Here is a 24,273-nt window from a genome sequence, read left to right on the forward strand (position 1 = left end):
ATTGGCTTGAACCACAGACTGCATGCAAATTCCTCAGCCACCTTTAATCCTGCACCTCTTCAAAGACACACTATGGCACCGATCGCTCGTGCAGACTTCACAGCTCTGCACCTATAACGTATAACCTGGATTATTTCCTTCCATTTCTCACTGCAGTGTGCACACTTGTAAGAGATTTAAGCAACTGACAACTGAGAAACCCTCAGCACACAAACACATGCACGCACACATGCTACAGCACTAACACATTCATGCATACAGACACCCACATATACATACGCAAGTGCATACACGCAGACGCACATACAGGAGTCCACTCCCTGGTCCATCCCAGCGGGGAGGAATGTGGTCTCGGCAGCCAGAGTAAACTGGCTTATCTCCAGCAACAAGGCTAGAGTCAACAGCATCGCATAGGCCTCGCCGCTAAGTGAATAATTATACTGTACCAGCCCCACTGCACTGCCTAACCACCCAATAATGGTTTCCTATGCATACATTCCATTTGAATCCTACATGGCTCTTCTGAAGAAGGGGCTAGATTATTTCTAACACTCATGGACATTTCAATTCACACTCTGGCAGCTAAGAATCAACATTTTCTTTTAAGGCAGAGTGTTAGAGACCATCAGGGTGACTTTGAGGATGCCTCTTTTTAAGACCTTTTTAAATCCAGACTCTTTGAATTCCTTACTGTATCTGCAGATAATTCTGAGTATGTGTTTGGGAGTGTGTACAGATAGAGTATAGCACCTGTCTTCCGGAGCGGGAAGTCCTTAGAGTCATAAACGCCAACGGTTGGATGGTTATAAGAAGACACTCCAGTCTGAGGAGGAGAGCTCTGGTCCAGAGAACTGTGCTGGGTTTTCCTGCATGCCAAAACAGATATGGAATAGCATTAACATTAAATTACAGATATAAAAGCATATATAATATATAATATGCTTTATAGTATGCTTGGGTAGCGTTCATTTTAGAAGTTCAAATATCACATTTTCTAACTCAAGAACGCAAGGTCATTGATTAAAAATGCTGCATAAACATATGAACAAAATTGTATGCATTAGTTAAAAACTTAAATATAACATTTTGTAAGTTTGTCCAAAAAAGTAAAATATACATTTGATCAGGGGCAACCATATAAGTGCATATAAGTTATATTACGTTTTGAACTCCTCAGAATGTCAGGTGTACATATGATCCATATAAAAAACGGCACCATAGTTCCCTCGCTGGCTGAGGCTCGGTATGGACCAAAGCCAAACCAATGTTCTGCTCTGCTGAGCTTGCTTCATGCCACATTTCCGGCCAGCCCTCCCATTCGCAGGATAGTCTCTTGTAATCACAGAGAACCTCTCTGCTGAGGCTAGCCTCAGACACCACAAGCCACATGCTCCTGCTGCACCACCTCATGTTTCACAACATAGCTTGTGAACATCAGAACATGCAAACCGAAACTAGGCAGGTTTGGACCCAGCCTGTACTGGGATGGGAGACCTCCTAAGAAAGCTTGGGTGCTTTTCCACTGCGTGGGATCGGCTCGACTCGACTCGGCTTGCTTTGAACTTCTCGCTTTTCCACAGCTACTCCATGAAACGGAGCCGGTGTTCTGAGGAGTTGTGCTGCCTTGTCGGATTAGTGCTGCTTTTTGAATAAGATATAAAGCCATGGTTTTCCACTGCATGGCTCCTACTCTATTTGGCTCTACTCAGCTCTTTTCTAGTAGGGAAATCTTAGGTACTTTTCTAGTCCCTGCTTGCTCCTGGTACAAAGCAAACCTGGTTGGGACTACATGCAGAGCACTGACTGGCCAGAAAGACATGTCTACACAATGAAATGCAGACATCCAGCACAAACTAGCTGTCTGTAAAATCGCCAAGCTTTAGTAGAAATCACATTTTTGATTTTATTCGACTCAAAATGGCAGCTTACCACAACAACAATAAACAATGCTTAATGTTACTGCTGCCATTGTTGTGGTTTCCAAAGCCTGTGGTTCCTGTTAGTGAAGGTGTTTTGCAACGTCACTGGCTACATTTGTGGGGCAGAGGGCTCTACAATGGAAAATCAACCAGGGATCAAGCACTATTCATATTTGGTGTGTGATTGTGCTTTGGTCGCTGAAACTGTTTGTTCTCACCGTTTACATTTGACTTCTTATTGTTCAGTGTCATCTTAATTATAGTCAAAGCAAAACATATCCAAACCACAGATGCTGTGTTTTTCTTTGGTACGAGCTTCTTGAATCGCTTGGTCGGCCTCAGTGTTTAGGTTGCTTCCATGTGGCAGATAGGGGGCATAATCACATGACTACAGCTTGGTAGTGTGGTTTTAAAGGGACAGTACATGAACACACAGTGGGGACACAACAGAATAAAAATAATCAATATAATAGACATAGCCAAGATTATATCGATTAGAAGTTCTGGATGTTGATTTCGATTCATTTTCGATTAATTGCCCAGCCCTAGAGTGTATGCTTTGTCTAAACATTGCCCTCACAGACTCATGAAGCTCATGCTGGAATGCTGAAACAACCCCAGCTGTCCAAAGCCTGGCTTCCCTGAAGCAAGCATTGACAAGTGCCCAAGAGCACTCAAGGCTGAGTTATAGAAAAATAACATCCTCTCAACAGCAAGTAATAAGCTGTTATTGAATGTTTGCATTAGAGCTTTCCACAGCGTAAAGAGGACTCGGTATGCCTCAGCCGTTGAAAACCACACTCACCTCAAAATGCAGGTGTCAGAACGAGACGCTCATGTTTGACAGCCTTTTCATAAGCGACTCGCTTCAAAATATTCACCATACTCCATGTTAACACAACACTTTAGTTAAGGATCAGCCTTTAGTGATTTTACAGCCTATCCACATTATACACAAATCCCCTACTATCTTGGGAAAGTTTTACTCTACATATGTCATTTAGTCACAATACTGTGACCTCGATGGGGAGCATATATGGGGTCTTTTATAGCTATATAAACGACAGTAGCACACAGAAAGCTCCAATTTCACAAGCACATGCATTTTCTTATGCCCAAAGTGAATGTGCTCCAGTGACTCCAGCAGTAAATATTATAGGGCACATCACCACTGTATTGCTGGTGTCAATAGAGATAATATTGAGCGGAAAATAGCAGAGAGAGGTTGTTTCGTTCTGAATACATCTGATATAGGACCCTGCTAAACCTTCCCCCAGACTGACGAATGTGTTTTGGACTGGGAATCAGATTTTATGAAGTACACTATTTGTCCTCTCGGACAGGAAATGTTTTCCTTAATAAAAATGTATGTTTGGATTGCCATACTCGCCCCTCACCTTTCAAGTGGGCATCGGTCTAGGCCGATCCAAAGAAATAAACATGATAAATTGTAGTTTGAGGGACATTTGTGTTGGACCACTCCTTTCAGAGTGTTGTCTGAGTGGCCACAAGTGTGGACAGAATGTGAAGCTCTTGTAAAAGGTGTGAATGTAAGCGTTATTGTACATATTAGGGCAAAAGAGAAACAAAAAAAAAAAAACAAAAAAAAAAAAAAAAAAAAAAACCCACTGGCTTTATAAGTTAATAAATAATACTTATAATAAAATAAATCAACTGGATTTGTTTGTTTAAGTACTTTTAATTTGTATATTATAAAAATGTTTGATGGTGGTAAAATTAATGTCACAAAAAATAAGTCCTCAGTGGAACAGCTAGAATTTCTTTGATGAAAAAATAAAAATGTCATGGTCTAAATGGCTCCCAGCACGCAATCGAGAAAATGTGTATATAGTCTCTTACCCGTACCAGTAGCGTGGGTTGTTGGTTATGCAGTGGTTAAGGTTGCGTTGGGCAAGTGCTTTCTTCTTATTCAGCACAAACTCCTGCAGTCTCATTTTGACCTCTGTACTGGCCACTGCACCTGTCCAGAGAGAACACACACACACACACACTGTTATAAGACCTCATTTTTAGCATGCGAGTTGAGTCAGGTGGATAGACCTAAAAAAAGGACCTAACAGATCAGTAGACAGATGGCTTCCTTTGTATCTGTAAAATTCTGTAAAATCTATAAAAGTCATCCTGAATATGAAACAGCATTAAATGTACTTCAAGGGCCAATATTTCATGTGTTTGTTTTTGACCTTTTGAATTATAAGCCAAATCTGACCTTGACATAAGTGTTTTGCCTCCAAATTACTGAGTAGGCAAGAAGACAACCCAGACATAGCACCAGTCTATCATAGTCAGTTTTACAACAGTTCCATTCAGAAAGACTACTAATTATTAACGTTGCTTTACAAAAGCCAGTTTTATAGATACATTCTGATTACTGTCTCTGCTACTTCCTGCAGCAAAGATGTTGTGTAATGTGAATGCATATTTTATTATCCAAAGATGAATTAAAAAGTGAAATAAAAGGGACATAAAAACAGAACATTTTGGAGGCTGCTAGCTGCCAGTTAGCCTAGTAACATCACTTTGAAGCTTTGTCCAGCTTCAGCTTTTGTCTGGATTTAAAGAAATGGATTTAGTTCCCAGAAATATGTAGGCATATTTGAGAAAGCTAATTTAACTACTTTGTTATACTGCAATCTATATCCATAAAACAGCTGTTTTTCAGCATACTCTGTTCATATCATACATTAAAACTACTACTTGAAAAAAAAGCAATTAGTAGGTTAAAATAAAAGGCTACCACTACTCTACTGAATAAAGAATTTAAGGTAGAAGCTTTGCTAAATTTAGCTAGCTATTCCTCAACACTGGTGATCAATAATTTTTAAAGTGATTAGAAAAAAAAATTAATGTGAAGTAAACTAATGAAAAGTTAAAAAAGTAAGAATCATTCTGAAGGAAAGGAGCAAAAAAAATAAATAAAATAACAACAACAAAGAGCTGCTACATGTCAGTCCTACAATATTTATATTACTTACAACTTCCTGAGTTTCTGGGAATGAGTTTACAAAATTTGATATCGGAAAGTCAAACAAGGCAAGGCCAAAATTTTAAAGTAAGTACTGGCAGACTGTTTGGTCTCAAATTAAGTGTGTTAATACAGAACTGGGAAGGCTTTACTCTACATGTTTGCATTCAAAAAAGCAATAACGAGGTCAGGAACTGATGTTGGACATCAAGATCTGGATTGCAAACACCTCTCCAACCCATCCCAAAGGCATCTGATGATGTTTTGCCCTTCAGGAGAATGCTTGGGGATGGCGACCTAAGGTTATAAGATATGTGTTTTTGGAGCATCCCATTCTATCTTTAAAAACTTTCTATGGAGATTATATACGCTGTTTGAGTGCCACTGATATTGATACATTGATTTTCTCTGATTATAAGAAGTGGCAAATTTCTTTTGAAAGTATGGTGTAAATTCTTACAGAATTATTAGCAGCTGTCTCTAATGCAATTTAATGTCAATCTTAAGCGGTACTCTACTCTTGCTTTCTTAAGTGGTCCTTCCCTGGCCTCCTTGGCCGTGTCGGCTGCAAATGAGTCTCAGAGGGCTGTGACCGGGGGAAGGAGGTGTTGAGAGACAGGCCGCAGGCCAGAGAGGCTCCTGCCATACTGAATTACAGCTGCTGCTCCTGCTCCTGGAGATACTGCTACTGTTTACCTCCATAAACACTCACTTGTCACAACAAGCGTCAATCAAGCCCACTGACAGTCCAACTAGTTAAAGCCTAGACCAGCACTGGGGAACCAAGAGAGAATGTAATGTGTAATGTGTGAAGTAAGAACATGGTAATGATGTTCTGGAAGCAAAGGGACAGCTCAGATAGTTCAGTAAGTTTGTGAAGTATACATTTGAAATACTATGTAAACACTGTGAAACTTTGACAACTCTCTAATCAAAGCCATACATATATGCTATAAAAAGCTGCAATAACATCTCATTTTGATTTCATCATGGCTGTGATGTCAAAATCATGTACAAAATGATATATGGACACTCTGCAGACAGTGTACAGTAGAGTTTCAATTTGACCACAACTACCACAGAGATAGCTTCTACTTTTCTAAGAAGACTTTATATTAGAGCTGTCAATCCATAAAAGAAAAACATTTCATCACACAATATGCTGCAGTTAATCATATTGTCCCTTCTTAAGACCGAAGTCTCGAATAATGGATATTTAAACATAAAATAAACTAATCTATGTAAAATCTACACAATGGAAATATATATATACTATATATTTTTTATTATTAGTGTCTATAGGTTAATAAATGTAATAAGGAAAATAGGGAAAAATGCTAGTATTTCCTTGTATTTTTAGACAGGAGATAAATGTTTACTTTTTAGAATTTCAGAGCTTTAGCACAGAGGCTTTAATGAAGAAGATTAAGGCTACAGTGCAGCTACTGGTTCAAACAAACACCTCCATGTTGGGACATCAACAGATATTTAAGAGCTAAACAGAGGGATTAAGCAAGGTAGAAGACGAAACAGGAGCTCTGTGTGTGTGTGTGTGTGTGTGAGAGAGAGAGAGAGAGAGAGAGAGAGAGAGAGAGAGAGGAGGAAGGGTAAGAGTGAGAGTTAGTTATGATATTTATTACACATAGGAGCATAAATAAAATGTAAGCTACCTGCTGAGCTCAACAGTAGTGACGCTGTGTTTACATCGCTGCATAAAACCACTAATATGTCACTAGGCTCTGTAAAAGGGGCGAAGTGTCCAAATTTGGTAATGATTAAAAAGCTTAAAAATGTAAGCATTTAATTCCTCTGTGTGCGTTAATGTGTTAAAATTGAGAGCACTATATTAGATTAAACACTAATTTAACACACTGTATCTATGAGAACTGATGCTTTCAAAACCAAGGTACAATGTCTGTGAGCTCATAGATAACTTCTGAATCACTTCAACACATTTACACAGCAGTCTTTTGAACACAGCAACAGTCTATTTAATTCTAAGATGGAAAGAATTAGGTAAAAATGGATTAGGACTCTTAGACTCACTCTCCTGCCCCCTCTCTTTGTTCTTGAGGAGTTGGAGTTTCTGCTCCCGCTGCTGTTTCTCTAGCTCCTGCTCCACTCTGTGCTTCTCCATTTTCCTCTGGTGCTCCAGTAGCTCCTGTTGGTGTTGGAGAGCCAGCAGTTCCTGTTGATGCTGGAGGAGGAAAGAAGTCAAAGCATCAGTTCAAAAGACCCTTGCTGTACACAGCTATTCATAAGTAACACTTTGAAAACCCTTGGTTTAAAAAAAAAAAAGAATCATGTTCTTTGATTTCCAAAGTGAAACTGATTCTCAGAATTCTTCTACAGTGCCCTCATTTGTAGATGAGAATATTCAAGCCCCACAATCTGACAGACATTAGCTGGGTTTCCATACCAAGAAATTTCACAAATGTTATGTCCAATAAAGAAATATCCAGCCATAAATCGTTTGCAAATAAACTTTAAACATTCCCATAACTGGAGAGATTTGAGTGGCTTTTTTGAGTGTAATAATTGTTAGTTTAAACCAAAAACACACTTTCTATCAAATGGTTGATTTAGTATTTATTTGTTAGGGCACCTGTGCTTATGTCATACAATGCCTCTGAAAAAATGCCTCTAACTTTTGCCCAGTGCTGTATATGTGTACAATAATCTACACATGCACTAAATTGAGAAAGCCAGGGGGTGCTGGTATAAAAACAGAGTGGTCCTAAAGTGTGGATGGGAGAGAAGAGGAAGGAGCCCGGTGGGGTGGGGTGTCTAATAAAAGATCATGGTCTTGGGTTCAGTACGGGGGCTGACATCATTCATACTGAAAAACTTATTTCTATGGCTCTTTTTAGCATTTTGGCTTTAGGAATATTCTAACAGGCGGCACGGTGGCGCAGCAGGTAGTGTCGCAGTCACACAGCTCCCAGGACCTGGCGGTTGTGGGTTCTAGTCCCACAGTCCAAAAACACACATTGGTAGGTGGATTGGCGACTCAAAAGTGTCCGTAGGTGTGAATGTGTGTTGCCCTCTGAAGGACTGGTGCCCCCTCCAGGGTGTGTTCCTCCTTTGCGCCCAATGATTCCAGGTAGGCTCCAGACACACTGAACTGGATAAGCGGTTACAGATAATGAATGAAAGTTTAACTTTTCCACCTCATCCAACTTTACAAATCTTTTGGAGATATTTTAGTGTTTTTACCAGTTCTGGGGCCTTTCCATTCAATTTTTTTAAATGCACATTTTCATAATTCGGATGAAAAACCCACTGTTGTAATTTATAAAAAAAAACCCTGCAACTTCTTAATGAACAAAACCAAATAATTTGACAAATCAATTTATGAAAAATCATTGATAAAAATAATTTATAATGGAATTATTCCGTGACATGCAATATGTATCTCATTTATTTGTCTTGCTGTCGCACTATATATATATATATATACAATATTCTAAAATAGCCTAATTGTCACTAAGGCAACATCTGTGTTGCAGTACCTGCATATTAAAATGCGCAGAAGTATGTCCACTTTTTACACTACTGTAGATATAGTCACCACTAATTTGTGTCCAATTGATTATCAGGTATTTGTGTATCCAAACACTGAAAAATCAGCAGTATAATAACAGAACAAGACTCTAGGCTACAGAAACATTACTCTGTAACTGGAGACACATTTTATTGCATATGACAATTTACACTGGGTGTTGCATGTCTGCTATGGAACACTGTTTGCATACCATCTGCAGTAGTGCAATGTGGGACTATAAAGACTACACACACTGAATGCATCACGCAGCAGAAATAGTTAAAGCACATCTAATTTACATAGACGACATTGCAGTGGGAGCAATAATAAACTCAGGCTCATTTTTACATTTAGAGGATTAAAAACATTTAAACAATTCACAAACCTTTAGTTTTCAAATTGAAAGGTACAAGGAGAAAAAAAGACTAGGGTGGAAAAGTAAGTTGAAGTGACATGATTTTCATTATATATTGCTTTATTCCTGCTCCACAGGTGGGTAATATTGACATATTTTTGATATTTCCAATCACTTAAGGTGGAAGTGGCTCAAAATGTGGACTAACTGCATGAAAGTAAACACAGACAGAAGTACAAATGAGTTTTTGTGGTAATTGAAACAGTGAATAAAACTCACAGACAAGTTCAACTTCAGCCACGGACAAACAACTGACATTTTCCTCCCTCAAACATACCGTTTCACCTTATAGGACGCTGAGCTTCTGAACATATACAAATCAGAGAGAGCAGCAGTTCCACAGAATTGTCAATGTTGCTTTTATCACTGAACTGGACATTCTTAACTATATTTATGAATATCACTACAGAATATTTGACTCATAACCGTGAAAAGGGCATAGTTATGGACACTGAGTGCACTATAGCAGCATGTATGAATCTTAGCGCTGAGACTGAAAACCCCAGTAATCACACACATTAAACTATGACAAGAAGCTCTCTGCAGAATCTCACTGAAAGCACTTTTGATGAAGAAGATCAGAGAAGAACTGTTCTTTATTCCGCCAGAAATCCCCCAGGAGCTCAGGCGCGGAATACCAGTGCCTCAGGTGTGTGCTATAAATAACCCCTCCAGATGAGCTGGCACCTGTAGCTGCCGTGCTCTGCGTGTGTGTGTCTGTGTGTATGTTGTCCACAGGAGTATTAGACAAAGCTAGGAAATCACTTTTTTTAAAAATATATTTTGTCCACACAAATGAATAACCAGAACTGATGCCCCCACTTTAGGGGAAAAGTACATAATGGTTTTTAAAAATCCTGGCTACTATATCCAACTACCTACTCTTCTTTGTCTCTGTGTATGACCAAGACACTAAAGCTGCCCCCAATAAGGCCTCTGCTCTATTTGTCTCTATCACTCTAGAGAATAATGTCCTGATTCTCCACAGCCCCACACCTGGGGAACTTTATAATTCTCTAGCCAATGCTTGACACTGAGCATGGGATTTCTGCGCAGCATTAGCATGGTAAGCTAATGTACAGCTGTTCTTAACACACCAATTGATTATTTGATTTGCTATTGATTTTCTGTTTATACAATGCACATGAAAACAACATGTTGTGTGTGACATGGCATTCTACACTAATTGAAGTTACATAATAACATAATTTTGGAAGTAGGAGCACGGTCCAACGCCTCCCCTCAGCCCATAAATTACCCTGCTAAATCATGTAATTTCCGTGTCGGGCAAACTCACTCCCATCTCAACCCTGTCTCCACCCTTGTATTCACCTATCCAATGGGGTTGGGTGGTTTTGGCTTTATACATATTTCAAATCCGCCTTGAACTCCTGCCCAGAAATATATCGTCACCTCCCCATTTCAGCCTTTACACCATCATACTCATACATTGGGTGAATATGCTTGAAAAATGAAAACATTACGACACGCTAAGGCACATGAAAATTTTGCGTACCTTTTTTTTTTGGCCACAAATTGTGGCCACCCAAGGGCCTCCTTTTTTTTTTTTTTTTAAAAAAAAGAGTTAAAGAGTTTTTTTTTAAAAAAAATTAAAGAGTTCCTTTTACTGGAACTAAGGGGTCGAGCCCAACTCTTGAAAAATCAACCCCCCTCCACCAAAGGTTACACTTGACACAATGCAGACAGACAAGCACTGCTCACCTGGCAACTGCCAAACCTAGACTTGTCTATCAGACTGCCAGATGGAGAAGGGTGATTCATCACTCCAGCGAACACATCACCACTGCTCTAGAGTCCAGTGGTGGCATGTTTTACACCATTGCGTCTGATGCAGGTGCAGCTGCTCAGCCAAGGAAACCCATTCCATGAAGCTCTCTATACGCAGTTCTTAAGCTATTTTGAAGTCTACATGAAATTTGAACATCTGTAGCAATTGACTTTGTAAAAAGTTGGCGACCTCTGTGCACTTGAGCATCCTAAACCCACTTTGTCATTTTACATGGCCTACCACCTGTGGCTGAGTTGCTGTTGTGCCCAATCACATCCAATTTGATATAATACCAAATTGACAGTTGATGTAGAATATTTAGTAGCGAGGAAATTGTAAGACTGGACTTGTTGCACAGGTGACATCCTATCATGGTACCTTACTGGAATTCACTGAGCTCCCGAGAGTGACACATTCTTTCACAAATGTTTGTAGAAGCAATCTGCATGCCTAGGTGCTTGGTGTTATATATCTGTGGCCATGGAAGTGATTGGAACACCGGAATTCAGTGATTTGGAAGGGTGAGTGAATACTTTTGGCAATATAGTGTAACTAACTCTCACTCTTACCCTTCCTCTTCTCTCTCTCGTTTACTCACCCACACACACAGAGCTCTTGTTTCATCTTCTACCTTGCTTAATCGCTCCATGTTTGAGCCAGGAGCTGTGCTGTAGCCTTAATTTTGTCTATTAAAGCTTCTGTGTTCAATGCTAAATCTCTTCCTGAAACCTTTGCTGAGCAAATTAGGAGAATGCAAATCCATTATTTTGGTTTTATATTTTTTCTTAATTTTACATCTAAATAACAATTATTAAAAGTTTGAGACTTAAAAAAGGACAATGTAGAATCTTGATTATTCACAGCAAACTATGTGATTAATCTGTTTTAATTTTTTTATCAACAGCCAAAATTAATATATAAACCATTGTGCAGCATTTTACATGACCACAAACACTTCTTTCAGTGGCATACATATTACCCAAAATAAACTGTAGCACATATATCTATGTATTTAGTGCATGAATTCCAACTTGCTGGGATTATGTTCTCAAGTTTCTAAGTGTGCTCACATGAGGAATACTTCTAAGCATTTGAAGTTACCTAAGTATAAGCAATACAAAAATATTTGAGTGCCATTATTCAACTGATAGGATCATAATCAAGGAGACTGGTCCACTCTGAGAGGACAACCCTAGACAACACCTCCTTTCACCTAGAACGCAATGCTAATTAGTAGCTTATGCACACGATGTGTGGGGGAATCCAGAAGCTGGGTCAATGGCCTACTAAAGGAAATGTGTGTACAATGGGCCAAGGACATGCCTGCAAAGCTGCCAGCATCTTGATCCGGGCAAGAGTCAACATTGCTCTGAGCATCTGCAGTGTACACTGTACCTAGAAGCCTTCAGGAGCCAGTCCTGTACCAATATTTGAATCATTTAATTGGACGTAATTTCATCGTGCGTGTTTTCTTTGCTTTTGAGGGCTTTTTGCGCTCCCTGGCCCTGGATCACGAGCCAGGCGGCACACGCAGCCACTGATGTTTACTGTTAAATTTATGCCTTCTCAGCTACCTGTGCATAGACTGTGAAGAGAGCAACAAGATTGGACGAGAGAGAGAGAGAGAGAGGGGGGGGGGGGGGAGAGAGAGAGAGAGAGAGAGAGAGAGTCAAGAAGCACCAGTAGGAGGTCAGCTCTTAATAGATGATTTGATATTCCCAAGGAAATGGTGTGATTACAGATGAAAATATCCAAAATTGATTTGAGCTGAGAGGTGTTTTTAAATCCAAGCCTGGAAGGGAGACATGTCTGTGTGTGCATGTACTCAATATGAGTTTGTGGACATCTGTTCAGCCAATAGGTTTCCCCTTTTTGACAGAAATAGCCTATGCTCTACCAGGAAGGCTTAACTGTAGATGCTGAAATAATTCTGTGTTTATTTGACTGAGATAATCATGGATAATAAGTTTTGGATCACAAACAGTGCCCAACTCGCATCTCACTCGTATTGGATGGTGCTCCATCACTCCAGAGAATGTTGACAGTCCAGTGCTGTGGGTTTTTATACACTAGCCTGAGCACTGCACATGGTGACCTTAAGCCCAGACAGATTTTATTTCATGCTTTTCAGTATAAAAAAATACAAGCTGTGTGTGCACAACTGAGAACCTGCGTCAGCACTTGGTGCACCTTAAAGTAATTGAATACAGTATTAATAAGGGCTGTTTACAAATTGTTGGCATGCCATTTGCAAAAATAAACATGATAAACATGGTAAGAAATATTGCTGAAATCGAATGATTACAAATCTGCAATACTGCTCAATTAACCCTTTTTTAAAATTTGTTTGGCCCCTAATAGGGATCAAGAATATGTTATTAATTAATTTAAATTGGTATATGTAACTAGAATGGCCTTGTGCCCTGTCCAGGGTATGTTCCTGCTTTGAGTCCAATGATTCCAGGTATGATGTAGAACTACAGTGATTCTGATCGGGATGTTACAGAAGATGAAGAAAACATTTGGAATGTAACAGACAGTTATACACATACTGACTTTAAATGTTTTTTCTATATTCTTTGGATTTGGATTGGAGTTTTTCAAACTTCCTTATTTTTGACCTGTATAGAATAATAAAAAATAAAAAGTAACAAAAAATCATCATATTCAGCATTTTTGCTTGGTACACTGATGTAAACATCCATAACAGGGCTTTTACCATTTTTAAAGCTTCGGACACTTCTGGGGGATGGAGGGTGAGGGGGAAGCTTTTTTCAAATTCTAGGTACAAAACTGACAAAAGGGACTTCCACTGACTGTGGAATTGCCACGCTTCGTTGTATGTAGGTCGTTGGAGCATGTTAAGATTGTTTTAGGCTTCATTTGTACAAGGACTTTAATGTTGACAAGCCTGAATATGGCTGGAATGGGGCAGGAGGAGGGTCCATAGCTGGACAGCTTGAATAAGGGTAGAGGGGAGCGCTCCTTTTATTGCCTTTATTACAAAATATAAAAATCAGAATCTCAAAATTAAACGCCAAATAGCCACCCAACAATCGGTAACTGATTATTCAGGTCCAGCCCTAGCCCACAAATCATTATCATCTGCAAAATTAACTCAATAAACTATATTATCGATATTTTGATTATTGTATACAACTTATACTAATTTGTTGTGGCCCAGCCCTAAACCTGAGATATAAACACTGCAAGTGTGAACACACCGACACATGTCCTTTAGCATATTCCACATAAGTTGATGTGTGGTGGTCATAAACCAACAAAAGCTTTATATGCATGAATTAGACATAAAACTGTTACTGGTTTCATGGTAAATCTTTGCTAGCTGATTCAGGGGTGAGGAAAATGTAAAAAAAAAAAAAAAAAACATCATAAAGACTGAGAATATATAGAGTGACAAGTGTACTGTCACACTATAATGAAGCTGTGGACTATGCCCTCGCCTGGTGTGGGTTCTGACCTTGATGTGCTCCTGTAGCTGGGCTTCATGCTGTCGAGAGAGCTGCTCATGCTGCCGCTGAAACTCAGCGATGAGGAGCTGTCTCTGGACTTGCTGCTTGTGTTTGAGAGCGAGGAGCTCCTGCTGTAATTGTTGCTCTCTCACTGCTGGATCCACTGTGTCTGAGACCAGGGTCGCACCAGAACCAGAAGAACCCGAACCAGGAGACTGATCCACACGCAGGTCCATTGGAATGGCTGCTGGGGGGACTCTCAAAGGCAGAGCTGAGCTCAAGTCAACTGTAGTAAAAGAAGGAGAAAGAGAAAGAGAAAGAGAAAAAGTTGAACATCTCGTTGGGTATCTGGAGGTGTTCTGATTTTGCTTTCCCTTCTGACATATGGAGTGGATTCGTTAGAATTTTGTAATCACAGCATGTGTGAGCGTAGATATGAGGTTAAACAGACACAACATAAACATAATATATTTTACACAAACGTTTATAAACATAAACCAGACAAAATATGATCAAAGAAATAAAAAACACTTTTGAAGTTTTGATCACACTGGAATGTCTATGTTGTGTTTGAACATCAAATTCAGTTAAAAATGGCACAGCCATCAAGCACGTCCAGAAAACGAGTCGGAAAGTTCTGTTTTAATGTATTTAAGTGTATTTTACCACATTTTAACACCATACTTACCACACTGGTGGATATTAATCTGACCAGCATTTCATACCCTCCTCCAAAAGTTGCATAGTGCAGTTTCTGCAATGCTGAGCCCAGAGTAGAAATAACAGAGGCTCTATTCTCCATATTACAGGTTTGTGGGGCATGTACCTTTAGTGACAATAGTGCATGTCAATCAACATATCATCAATGCTGCATCACAATCCGTTTTCAACAGTTGTAACAATTCATATGATGGTAAAACAGAACATTGAACCGAAGTTAAGCAGAGAATATTTTCTGGACTACTTTTATTGGTCCGTTTGTCATGTGAAAAGAATAAATCTGTGAAACATGGAGGTACTATTGAGGTCTAACAGCCACAGGATTACTGTATACTCTCTGTTGGAGTAAACTCTTCGTGTTTATCTAAAGGAATTTAGGGGTTTCTCAAAACCTCAGGCTTGAAGTAGAGCTGAGAACAAATTTATAAAAAGTATGGCATAGAGATAAAGACAGGACACATGGAGATCAAGAAGTCAGAACCGAACTGAAAAACTTGGCAAGGAAAAGAGTGAGAGATATTGGTTAATTAAAGCTGCTTGATTATTTGATTCTTTGTTTAAGCAGCTGGCTCTAGGTCCCACAGGTTGCAGGAAGAGAGAGCAGTGTGGCGCTGTACAGAGATCAGCCAGCCAAAGCCACAAAGAGGCCATTGAAGAACAGGCCCGGCGGTCCAGCACTACCTACATCAGGAAACACTCCAAGACCAACGGCTTCCTCCACATCAGCTCTAAATAAATAGCGGTGGTAGGGGGGAAATATTTGTTTACAGGCTAACAAACAGCTTGAAAAATGCTTATACGTTTACCCACAGCTCTGTCTGAAGCTGGCTACTAATGAACCTTGGGCCACGATGTAAGTGTGGGTGATTTCTCGCTAACACATACACAAGCTTTTATGGTGTTTTTTCCCCTTCTCTTTACAGACTCTCTCCCACTTTCTTTCTCTATCTTCCTCATACACACACACACACACACACACAAACAACCGCTGACAGAGGGCGAGAAGCTATGATTCATTGTCAAATTATCACTGGAAGCCGTAGCGGTAATAGCTCATGGTACTTTTCAAGCCCATAAGGCTCTGGGGAAATTAACAGCATGGCACTTCTCAAGGTGTTTCTTTCATGTGGAAATAAATGAAGCGCAGCTCTGCGCTGGCGGATTATCAGAGACGCAGATCGGAGTGGTGGAGCTGAGTTAGCAATATGTGTCCGAGAGCGGGCGGCCAATGTAGCCTAAGCAGTGTGCCCCCACTATACAATGTTAACAGGAGATTATTTTCAGTAATTAATTAATATTTTCAGCAAGCAGAATGCAAATGCACTCAACATGGGAGATGCTCTAGTTCAGAAGCAGACTGTAGGTTTGGTACACATTCAGAACATCTGGATATTAAACATGACTGCTGCATGTAATGCACTTATATATATATATTTCATTCAGCTTTTAAAATTTTTAGCAGATAAACAAATATGAGAAAACATTAAAAAAAAAAAAATACATTACAATACAATACATTTTTCCAGATCATGAAGTGGAAAACAAACATGAAATCCCTCAAAGTTAAGCAACATATTATCACCTTGTAATTTGCATTCCTAAACCAAATAAGTCTAAAAATGCAAATCAGTTTGCAGTTAAAAGTAAGTGCTTACACACTCTAAAGGCTCATTTATGCTCAACGTTAAATACGTTAAATGTCCGTACTCTATGTTCATTCCATACGTAATTTGCATGTTTTCTGAAAGCTTACGGATGCGGACGGTATTGGTATTGGTAAGTATTGGAAATTACGTTCGTCATCAATTTCCCTCATTGGTAAGGCAAGGTTTACCAAAGGTTGCACAGAATTTAATGGCCTTGCAGACCACCGCCGTCTAGAATGCTGCCCTTTTCTTTGTTATTGAATTAAACACAGAACTACAAGTTATTCCAGAGTCGCCATGTTTTATGTTTACTCCGAACTGCCCTCTACTGGATGTGTTGCTCAAAAACCATGTCAACGGAGCTGACACAAGGAAGCATGTGTGCAGTGATGGTTACATCTCTTGAAGCGCACACATACATTTCCGTACGCAGAGAGAGCCTTAACAATCCATTGGACTTTCTTAAATCAAAAGAAAACATGGTACAAACAAGAAAGTTGTCCAATGAAACTGAAAAACCTCTAAGCAATACGACTGAAAATAGAAATTGCACAACAAAACACCTGAACATTAGCTTTTCAGTGCCTGTGAGAGAACAGCACCTAAGACCTAAACAGAATTAAACACTGGGCTAAAGAAAAGCAATCATGGAGTGTAGACGAAAGCGATATTCAGTGATTAAGGGCGAACTTGCTATTGTCAAATATATGACACTGGAACTTCTAATGAGACATATTAACAGGACTGCCTAAAAAATAAATAGGTTTTCCTCAGACATGTCTAATTCAGAGCTGAAAGTCAGGTACAGGACAAGGGTAACAATTATTACCTCAATGGTCAATGTACAGGTTTACATTGGATTCTTTTTGTATTCCATTTATAGAAAATAGGTTAGGTGATGAAGCCATTGTTCAGGATGATCATGCATATTGCCACAGACCAAAGAGTGTTAAAGATGGAGTGTGGGCTACATCCTGCTAAGCTGATCTGAACTTGTACTCAAAAATGTTGTAATGATGTAGAATGTTTTTCATTAATTACGTCTATGCCCCAAATAATCTAGTCATAATAGATTTTTCAGAACCCGAATCAAAAAGTTCAGATTGTATTTGTTTATTTTTATTTTGCCTTAATTTAATTCAGTCAAAAATATACTTAACGTCTTACGTTTGTAACTTTAGCTTTGCACTAGAGCTTTGAGACAAATGTAGCTAAAAATAACTGAAGGTTTTTTACCACCATATCATTACATATTTTAACATATATTATAACATATAAGTCCAGTTTTGTAAAATACATTTCTGATAATCTTGTATTGTTTCTGAACCTGCATAAAAATACTTTAAACCCAATTTCCAGAAAAGTTGAGATGCTGTGCAAAATGTAAATAAAAACAATGCAATGACATGCAAATAATTTATACCCTATATTTTAATGAAAATAGTAGTTTTGATAACAGTACATTTGAAAAATAATTCAAATGATGAAACTGATTTGACAAATGTTTTTTTTTTTTAAATAAATGCCCATTTTACATTTGATGCCAGCAACATTTCAAAAATGTTTGGACAGGGGCATTTTTATCACTGTGTTGCATCACTTCTTCTTTTAACAACATTCACACCCAAGTGTTTAGGAACTGAGACCAGTCACTGTTTCAGCTGCTCAAAAGTTTGTATCACTGTTCAAGTATATTTCAATTTATGATGCGCCAAATGTTTTCAAAAGGTCTGAAATAGTTAAGCACCTTAAGTAATCCATGTCAAATGTGGATTGCCATTTTCTTGCTAAAATAAGCAAACCCTTCCCTGAAAAAAACAAGTTCTAGAAGGCAGCATGTGGCTCTAATATCTGTTTATATATAGAGTGGCACGGTGGCACAGCAGGTGCCATCCCCAGGGATCTGGGGTTGGGGGTTCGAGTCCCGTTCCGGGTGACTGTGAGGAGTGTGGTGTGTTCTCCCTGTGTCTGCGTGGGTTTCCTCCGGGTGACTATCTGTGAGGAGTGTGGTGTGTTCTCCCTGTGTCTGCATGGGTTTCCTCCGGGTGACTGACTGAGGAGTGTGGTGTGTTCTCCCTGTGTCTGCGTGGGTTTCCTCCGGGTGACTGTCTGTGAGGAGTGTGGTGTGTTCTCCCTGTGTCTGCATGGGTTTCCTCCGGGTGACTGTCTGTGAGGAGTGTGGTGTGTTCTCCCTGTGTCTGCGTGGGTTTCCTCCGGGTGACTGTCTGTGAGGAGTGTGGTGTGTTCTCCCTGTGTCTGCGTGGGTTTCCTCCGGGTGACTGACTGAGGAGTGTGGTGTATTCTCCCTCTGTCTGTGTGGGTTTCCTCCAGGTGACTGTCTGTGAGGAGTGTGGTGTATTCTCCCTGTGTCTGCATGGGTTTCCTCCGGGTGGCTGTCTGTGAGGAGTGTGGTGTGTTCTCCCTGTGTCTGCGTGGGTTTCCTCCGGGTGACTGTCTGTGAGGAGTGTGGTGTGTTCTCCCTGTGTCTGCGTGGGTTTCCTCCGGGTGACTGACTGAGGAGTGTGGTGTGTTCTCCCTGTGTCTGTGTGGGTTTTTCTCCGGGTGACTGTCTGTGAGGAGTGTGGTGTGTTCTCCCTGTGTCTGCATGGGTTTTCTCCCTCAGTCCAAAAACGCATGTTGGTAGGTGGACTGGCGACTCAAAAGTGTCCATAGGTGTGAGTGAATGTGTGAGTGTGTGTCGCCCTGTGAAGGACTGGTGCACCTTTCAGTTTGTATTCTCGCCTGCCACCCAGTGATTCTGGATAGGTTCCATACCCATCGTGACCCATGGTCAGTAACCATGTATGCTTATGTACACACATAAGGGTATATAAGTTTACAAGAAAACCTGATTATTTATACTTTTTCTGTTATATATATATATATATATATATATATATATATATATATATATATATATATATATCGTTAGCCATATATAACTCATCCAGTAAATTTATGTGAGCTTTATTTGTAAGTTTTACAGCTCTTCCCACGCTGTTATATTCTTTGTAGTTCCAGTGCAAAAACTGAAAAAGGAAATTCCAGACACCAAACCTGTCTTGGTTGATTGACTACATTTGAGTTAATCTGTTCCCTTAAACGACTGCATTCAAGTACACACTCAGTACCATTTACTACAGTGCTCCATAGTAACCAAGAGGATCATGCTGCTTTAAGAAAAACTACAATTCAAACAGAGTGGGGGACTCCCACTGCTCAGATAACAGACTAACATTTCAGAGAGAAGAGGAGGCTGTCTTTAATTATTGATATCCAGATGATAAAAGAGAGGGGAGGTCAAAAGGGAATGGGAAAAAAAGAAGGGATGTGCGAGTGCAGAGGAAAAAAAGGGCTCAATAGAGACTTCATTTTACAGCAGGGAGGCTTGCCCATGTTCTCACTTCAAGCCAAATAAACACACACACAGACATGCTTACTGCCACCCTGCTGGATTTTTTTTTTTTCATTCTGGGAGCCAAACAGCCGCACATGGTTATGGAAACATGGCGGAGGATTTTGGAGTTTGATCGCTTATGACTTCACGCACAAAAACCATAGCAACACACCCACGGCGCCAATAGACTGATGCTTTAGTGGCCAGGGCTGGATACTAACAGGCCAATATAATTTAAATCAGACTGAAATAATATAATAATAATAAAAATAAAATCAAATGCTGCAGCTCAGGTAGATTGCCACTACTTGAGAAGTTATAGTTTTAAATAGTTTTAGATGCTGGCCAAATGGAAAACATTGTACACTCTCAGAGAAGAAGGACAACAGATGCATTTGATGTGGAGAAAGCAGAGGTTAAAAATAGTAATGAAAATAATGGTCATAAAATAAATAAAACATATGTATGAATTAAATGCTTAAGGGCATAGCCTGAATACAGAGAACATATCTGTCGTAGAAATCGCTGGTAAACTTGGATGTGAAATGGACGACAAAACAAGCTTGGCACACATGCACGTTGTTGACTTCGATCATGACTTAAAGTTTTCTCAGCTATCTCTGATGGACAAATAATAGCTGTCACTAAATCATTTTCCCGTCTGCATCTGTACAAAGTTCAGACTGAGCTCTGACACACATTTCAATCATTTTCACTAGCAGAATATCAGAAACTTTAACAAACATCTATCAGAATATCCGAGCAACACTGCAAGCAACGTGTTTGGCAATAATTGAAGAACAAGAGTGCTAAAAACAAAGATATGTGTAATATTATTTCTTTCCATCAGCCCCTAACTAAGACACAAAAGAACTATTTTTAAGAAACAACTCTATCAAGAAAGAGACACTCTGGTTATATATATATATATATATATATATATATATATATATATATATATATATATATATATATTAATAAATAAAAAAGATCCCAAAATAGAAACCTCTCAGTAAAGCCTTGCTCAGATATTAACTGGAGAAGAACAGCTATGAAAGCAGATTGTTGGTGTGTGTGTGTGTTACCCATCAGTGCTGAGAAGTGTAGGGAAAGCCCTCTGTGGGACAGCCTGTCTCCCTCTCTCTCGTCACTTCTCTCTCTCTCTTCAAAGCAGGGCAACTCTGATCAGCACCGTTTCCCTGCTGCTACTCCACTCATAGACTCTCTCTCCCCTCCGTTCCCCCTTCTGCAGTCTCTTAAATCCCCTCCCACTTTCTGTTCACGCCCTACTGCTCTGCCTCCATTTCTCTCTCTCTCTCTCTCTCTCTCTCTCTCTCATGACATCAGGGGGCTGTCTACGGCTCAGCATTTACATGAAGTGGCCCCATATACTTACAGACATACACTCCAACCCCATCCACTGACACACACCTACAAACTGTCTTCTGTAGTTAACCGAAAGTAGACATGGCTTTCACTTTTCATGCTAATCCACCTTAATTACATTACCTAATGACTTAAGCAATGTTTTACATTATCATATATTAATATTTACTGAAAGATTTATATCTCCACATTTCAGTGTTTCAATGTTTTGTGGCAAATTACCTCATTCTTTCCATAAAATAAAACTATATACAAAACAAAAGCTTTTTTTCAAATTCAAATAATAAATATTTAATACTGAAAATATTTTTTTTATTACACATACTTTTATTTTAAAAGCTGAGTCAAAATATCTGCTTCAGTGAACTCTGAGGCATAAATAATTAATATTGAATTACAGTATATTTTAGTTATGCTCTTAATAACTGTGATTTATCATACTCTCTACTCTCCTTTTTAAGACTTCAACTGTAACATTTCCTATTGTCCATAAAACAGAATAACTGGAGTTCAGGAAGGTAGAGAAGTTTCAATGTACACAACCTGAATAGCCTCCATTCCTGCTCTGAATGTGTACAAGTTATTCTCATGCCATATGTAAGTCGTTTTGCGAACAACAACAACAACAACAACAACAAATCAGCTGTTCAATTATCAATAATTCAAGTGATATAAATGAATGAATCTTCATTTCCAATCTGATGTTCTTTTTCACTTTGATCACATCGCTTTGTGTAGTTAATAATTAGTGTTCCCAATTAATTGCACCTGTGTTTGTTAATATTTGACCCTAAAGGTTTTGTAAAAAAAAAAAAAAAAAAAAGCTTCATCAGATCAGATTTATTACTTTAAGGGCACAGTACGTTAAGAGGGATTTATTAGAGGAGTTTACAGAACAGTTCTTTATACAAAATAATTAAGAATCCCTGCCACTATACCACACTGAAATAATGACAGACACAAGCTACAGCCATTTATTGATGAATTGTTTATAAACTTATTCAGTACAGGTTCGTTCATATGGAGGACCAAACCTGCCAAAACTAAAAATAAATAAATAAATAATTTACTGAATAAAAGTTATTTCCTCCATAATAATGATAATAAATATAAAAATAAATAAAAAAAAACAGAGAAAATAATATATAAATACTTACATTATTTAAAATGTCTATTTACCTGTATGTTTCTCTCCTGACTATTTATCTTTTTTAATTTTATTATTTTTTCTTTCTATATATTAATTTAATTATTGACTTGGAATAATAGTTTTTTTTTTTTTTTTACTTTTTTGTTTTTAACTTTTTTTTCTTTTTTTGAGACGACATTCTTAATTTGGATCTGCTTATTTTCTCCCTGTTGGGATGTGCTGCCAATACAGGACTAGGTAGCACAATGACACTGCCGTATTTAATCTTAGTCTTGAGTGCTCCACACACACACACAAACACACACACACACACACACACACACACACACACACACACACACACACACAGGATAGAACCAGAGCGTTACTCTCAAACATGGATGTATCCCTGGCAACCCTGTTCTGTCACATAACTGTGACATGTTTTAGTTCAATTTTCAGGGAAGGCAGTCATTCAGCTTTTGGTGGTTTATGGCCATCCTTGTAAACACTACATCAGTACACTGTCATACATAGTTACATTTTTGTTCACAGACCAAATTTAAAAACCCCAACAGGACAGTGTTCCAACTTTTCATAAAACAGATCAATTTAACACCTGGTGTCAACCGGGAGTTTAGTGTCAATATAACAGCAATGGAATACTTTACACTTTTGTTCTATTACTAAAGGTACTGAAAACAATGATAGTTAACACTGTTTATTTGAGAGTGACTGTACTGCTGCAGTATACAGGATAGATTAGCCCTACACTGCAGCATGGTGGTGCAGCAGGTAGTGTTGCTGTCACACAGCTCCAGGGTTCCAGGGTTATTTGTTTGAACCATGCTATTGCTCACTGTCTGTGAGGAGCTTGTATATTCTCCCTGTGTCGGCATATGTTTCCTCCGGTTGCTCTGGTTTTCTCCCACTCTCCAACAACACATGTTGGCAAACTGTCTATACAAAAGTTTTCAATAGTTGTGAATGAATGTGTGAGTGTGTGTCGCCCTGCGAAGGACTCCGGACCCACTGGGACCCTGAACTGGATATGCGGTTACAAAAAATGAATGAATGAATGTTAACATTCAGGCTACTCGAAAAGCATCCATAGGTGTGAGTGAATGTGTGAGTGTGTTAATGAATTCATTCTTTGTCTGTAACCACTTATCTAGTTCAGGGTTGCGCTATGAATGTTAACATATACCACAAATTCTACATTTCCACAACTTAAATCAAAAAATCTATGTTCTTTTATAATTAGTGCTGGAATATGCTGAAGGCCATAATGGCGTATTTTTAAACATAAATATTTCAATGTTGCCACCAGCTAAGTATATCTGTAATAGCACCAGTTATCTGGCTTCAGAAGTGCTAACAGGAGTAGGTTTCTAGTTTGAAACTTGCAGAGAAACTTCAAATATATTTGACTAAATTCTAACAGTGTGTTTTCATTAGCATACAAACTGCATACAACAGCACTAACGAGTTTGAAATAAAACAGGGCACCACCATTAGAAGTGTGCATTCATTAATACAGTATTTGAAGTGAAGAAGTGTGCTGTGGCGTAAATATAGAGTGCATGTAGTGTAGCGCTTAGAAGTGTTACTTCATTAAATTTACAATGAGAAATATATTCTCAATAATTCTGCAGACAGTAATTATTAGTGAAAATTTACAGTATCATATACATTTCCAGTAACTGCAAGTTGAATACAGACTGTTAAATATTTGAGAGTTCCATAACGCTGCTTAATGAAACACTATAATTGACTGGGACAATTCCACTGCATCAAATGAGGACAGAAACTTTCCCGTCAAAAAGAAACCATATGCCAGGGGTGCATCCTCGATGACCTTCTGAAAAG

The 24,273-nt window shown here is 38.9% G+C and overlaps 1 protein-coding gene across 4 annotated transcripts in view; it reads right to left on the reverse strand.

The window, feature by feature from the left end:
* The window catches only part of LOC136691715 (histone deacetylase 4-like), a 97,118-nt gene that overhangs the window by 36,392 nt on the left and 36,453 nt on the right, over positions 1-24,273 (reverse strand). For 3 of the 4 annotated variants that reach the window (XM_066664433.1, XM_066664435.1, XM_066664432.1), the window contains 4 exons: positions 14,135-14,412; positions 6,952-7,102; positions 3,780-3,900; positions 751-866 (listed from right to left, as the gene is read on the reverse strand). In XM_066664433.1, the coding sequence (XP_066520530.1) occupies positions 751-866; positions 3,780-3,900; positions 6,952-7,102; positions 14,135-14,412 (666 nt within the window). The remainder of the gene's footprint in view (positions 1-750; positions 867-3,779; positions 3,901-6,951; positions 7,103-14,134; positions 14,413-24,273) is intronic. The other variant, XM_066664434.1, reaches the window with a different exon arrangement.

The sequence above is a fragment of the Hoplias malabaricus genome, chromosome 3 (genome assembly GCF_029633855.1).
Source record: "Hoplias malabaricus isolate fHopMal1 chromosome 3, fHopMal1.hap1, whole genome shotgun sequence".
NCBI classification, from domain to species: Eukaryota; Metazoa; Chordata; class Actinopteri; order Characiformes; family Erythrinidae; genus Hoplias; species Hoplias malabaricus.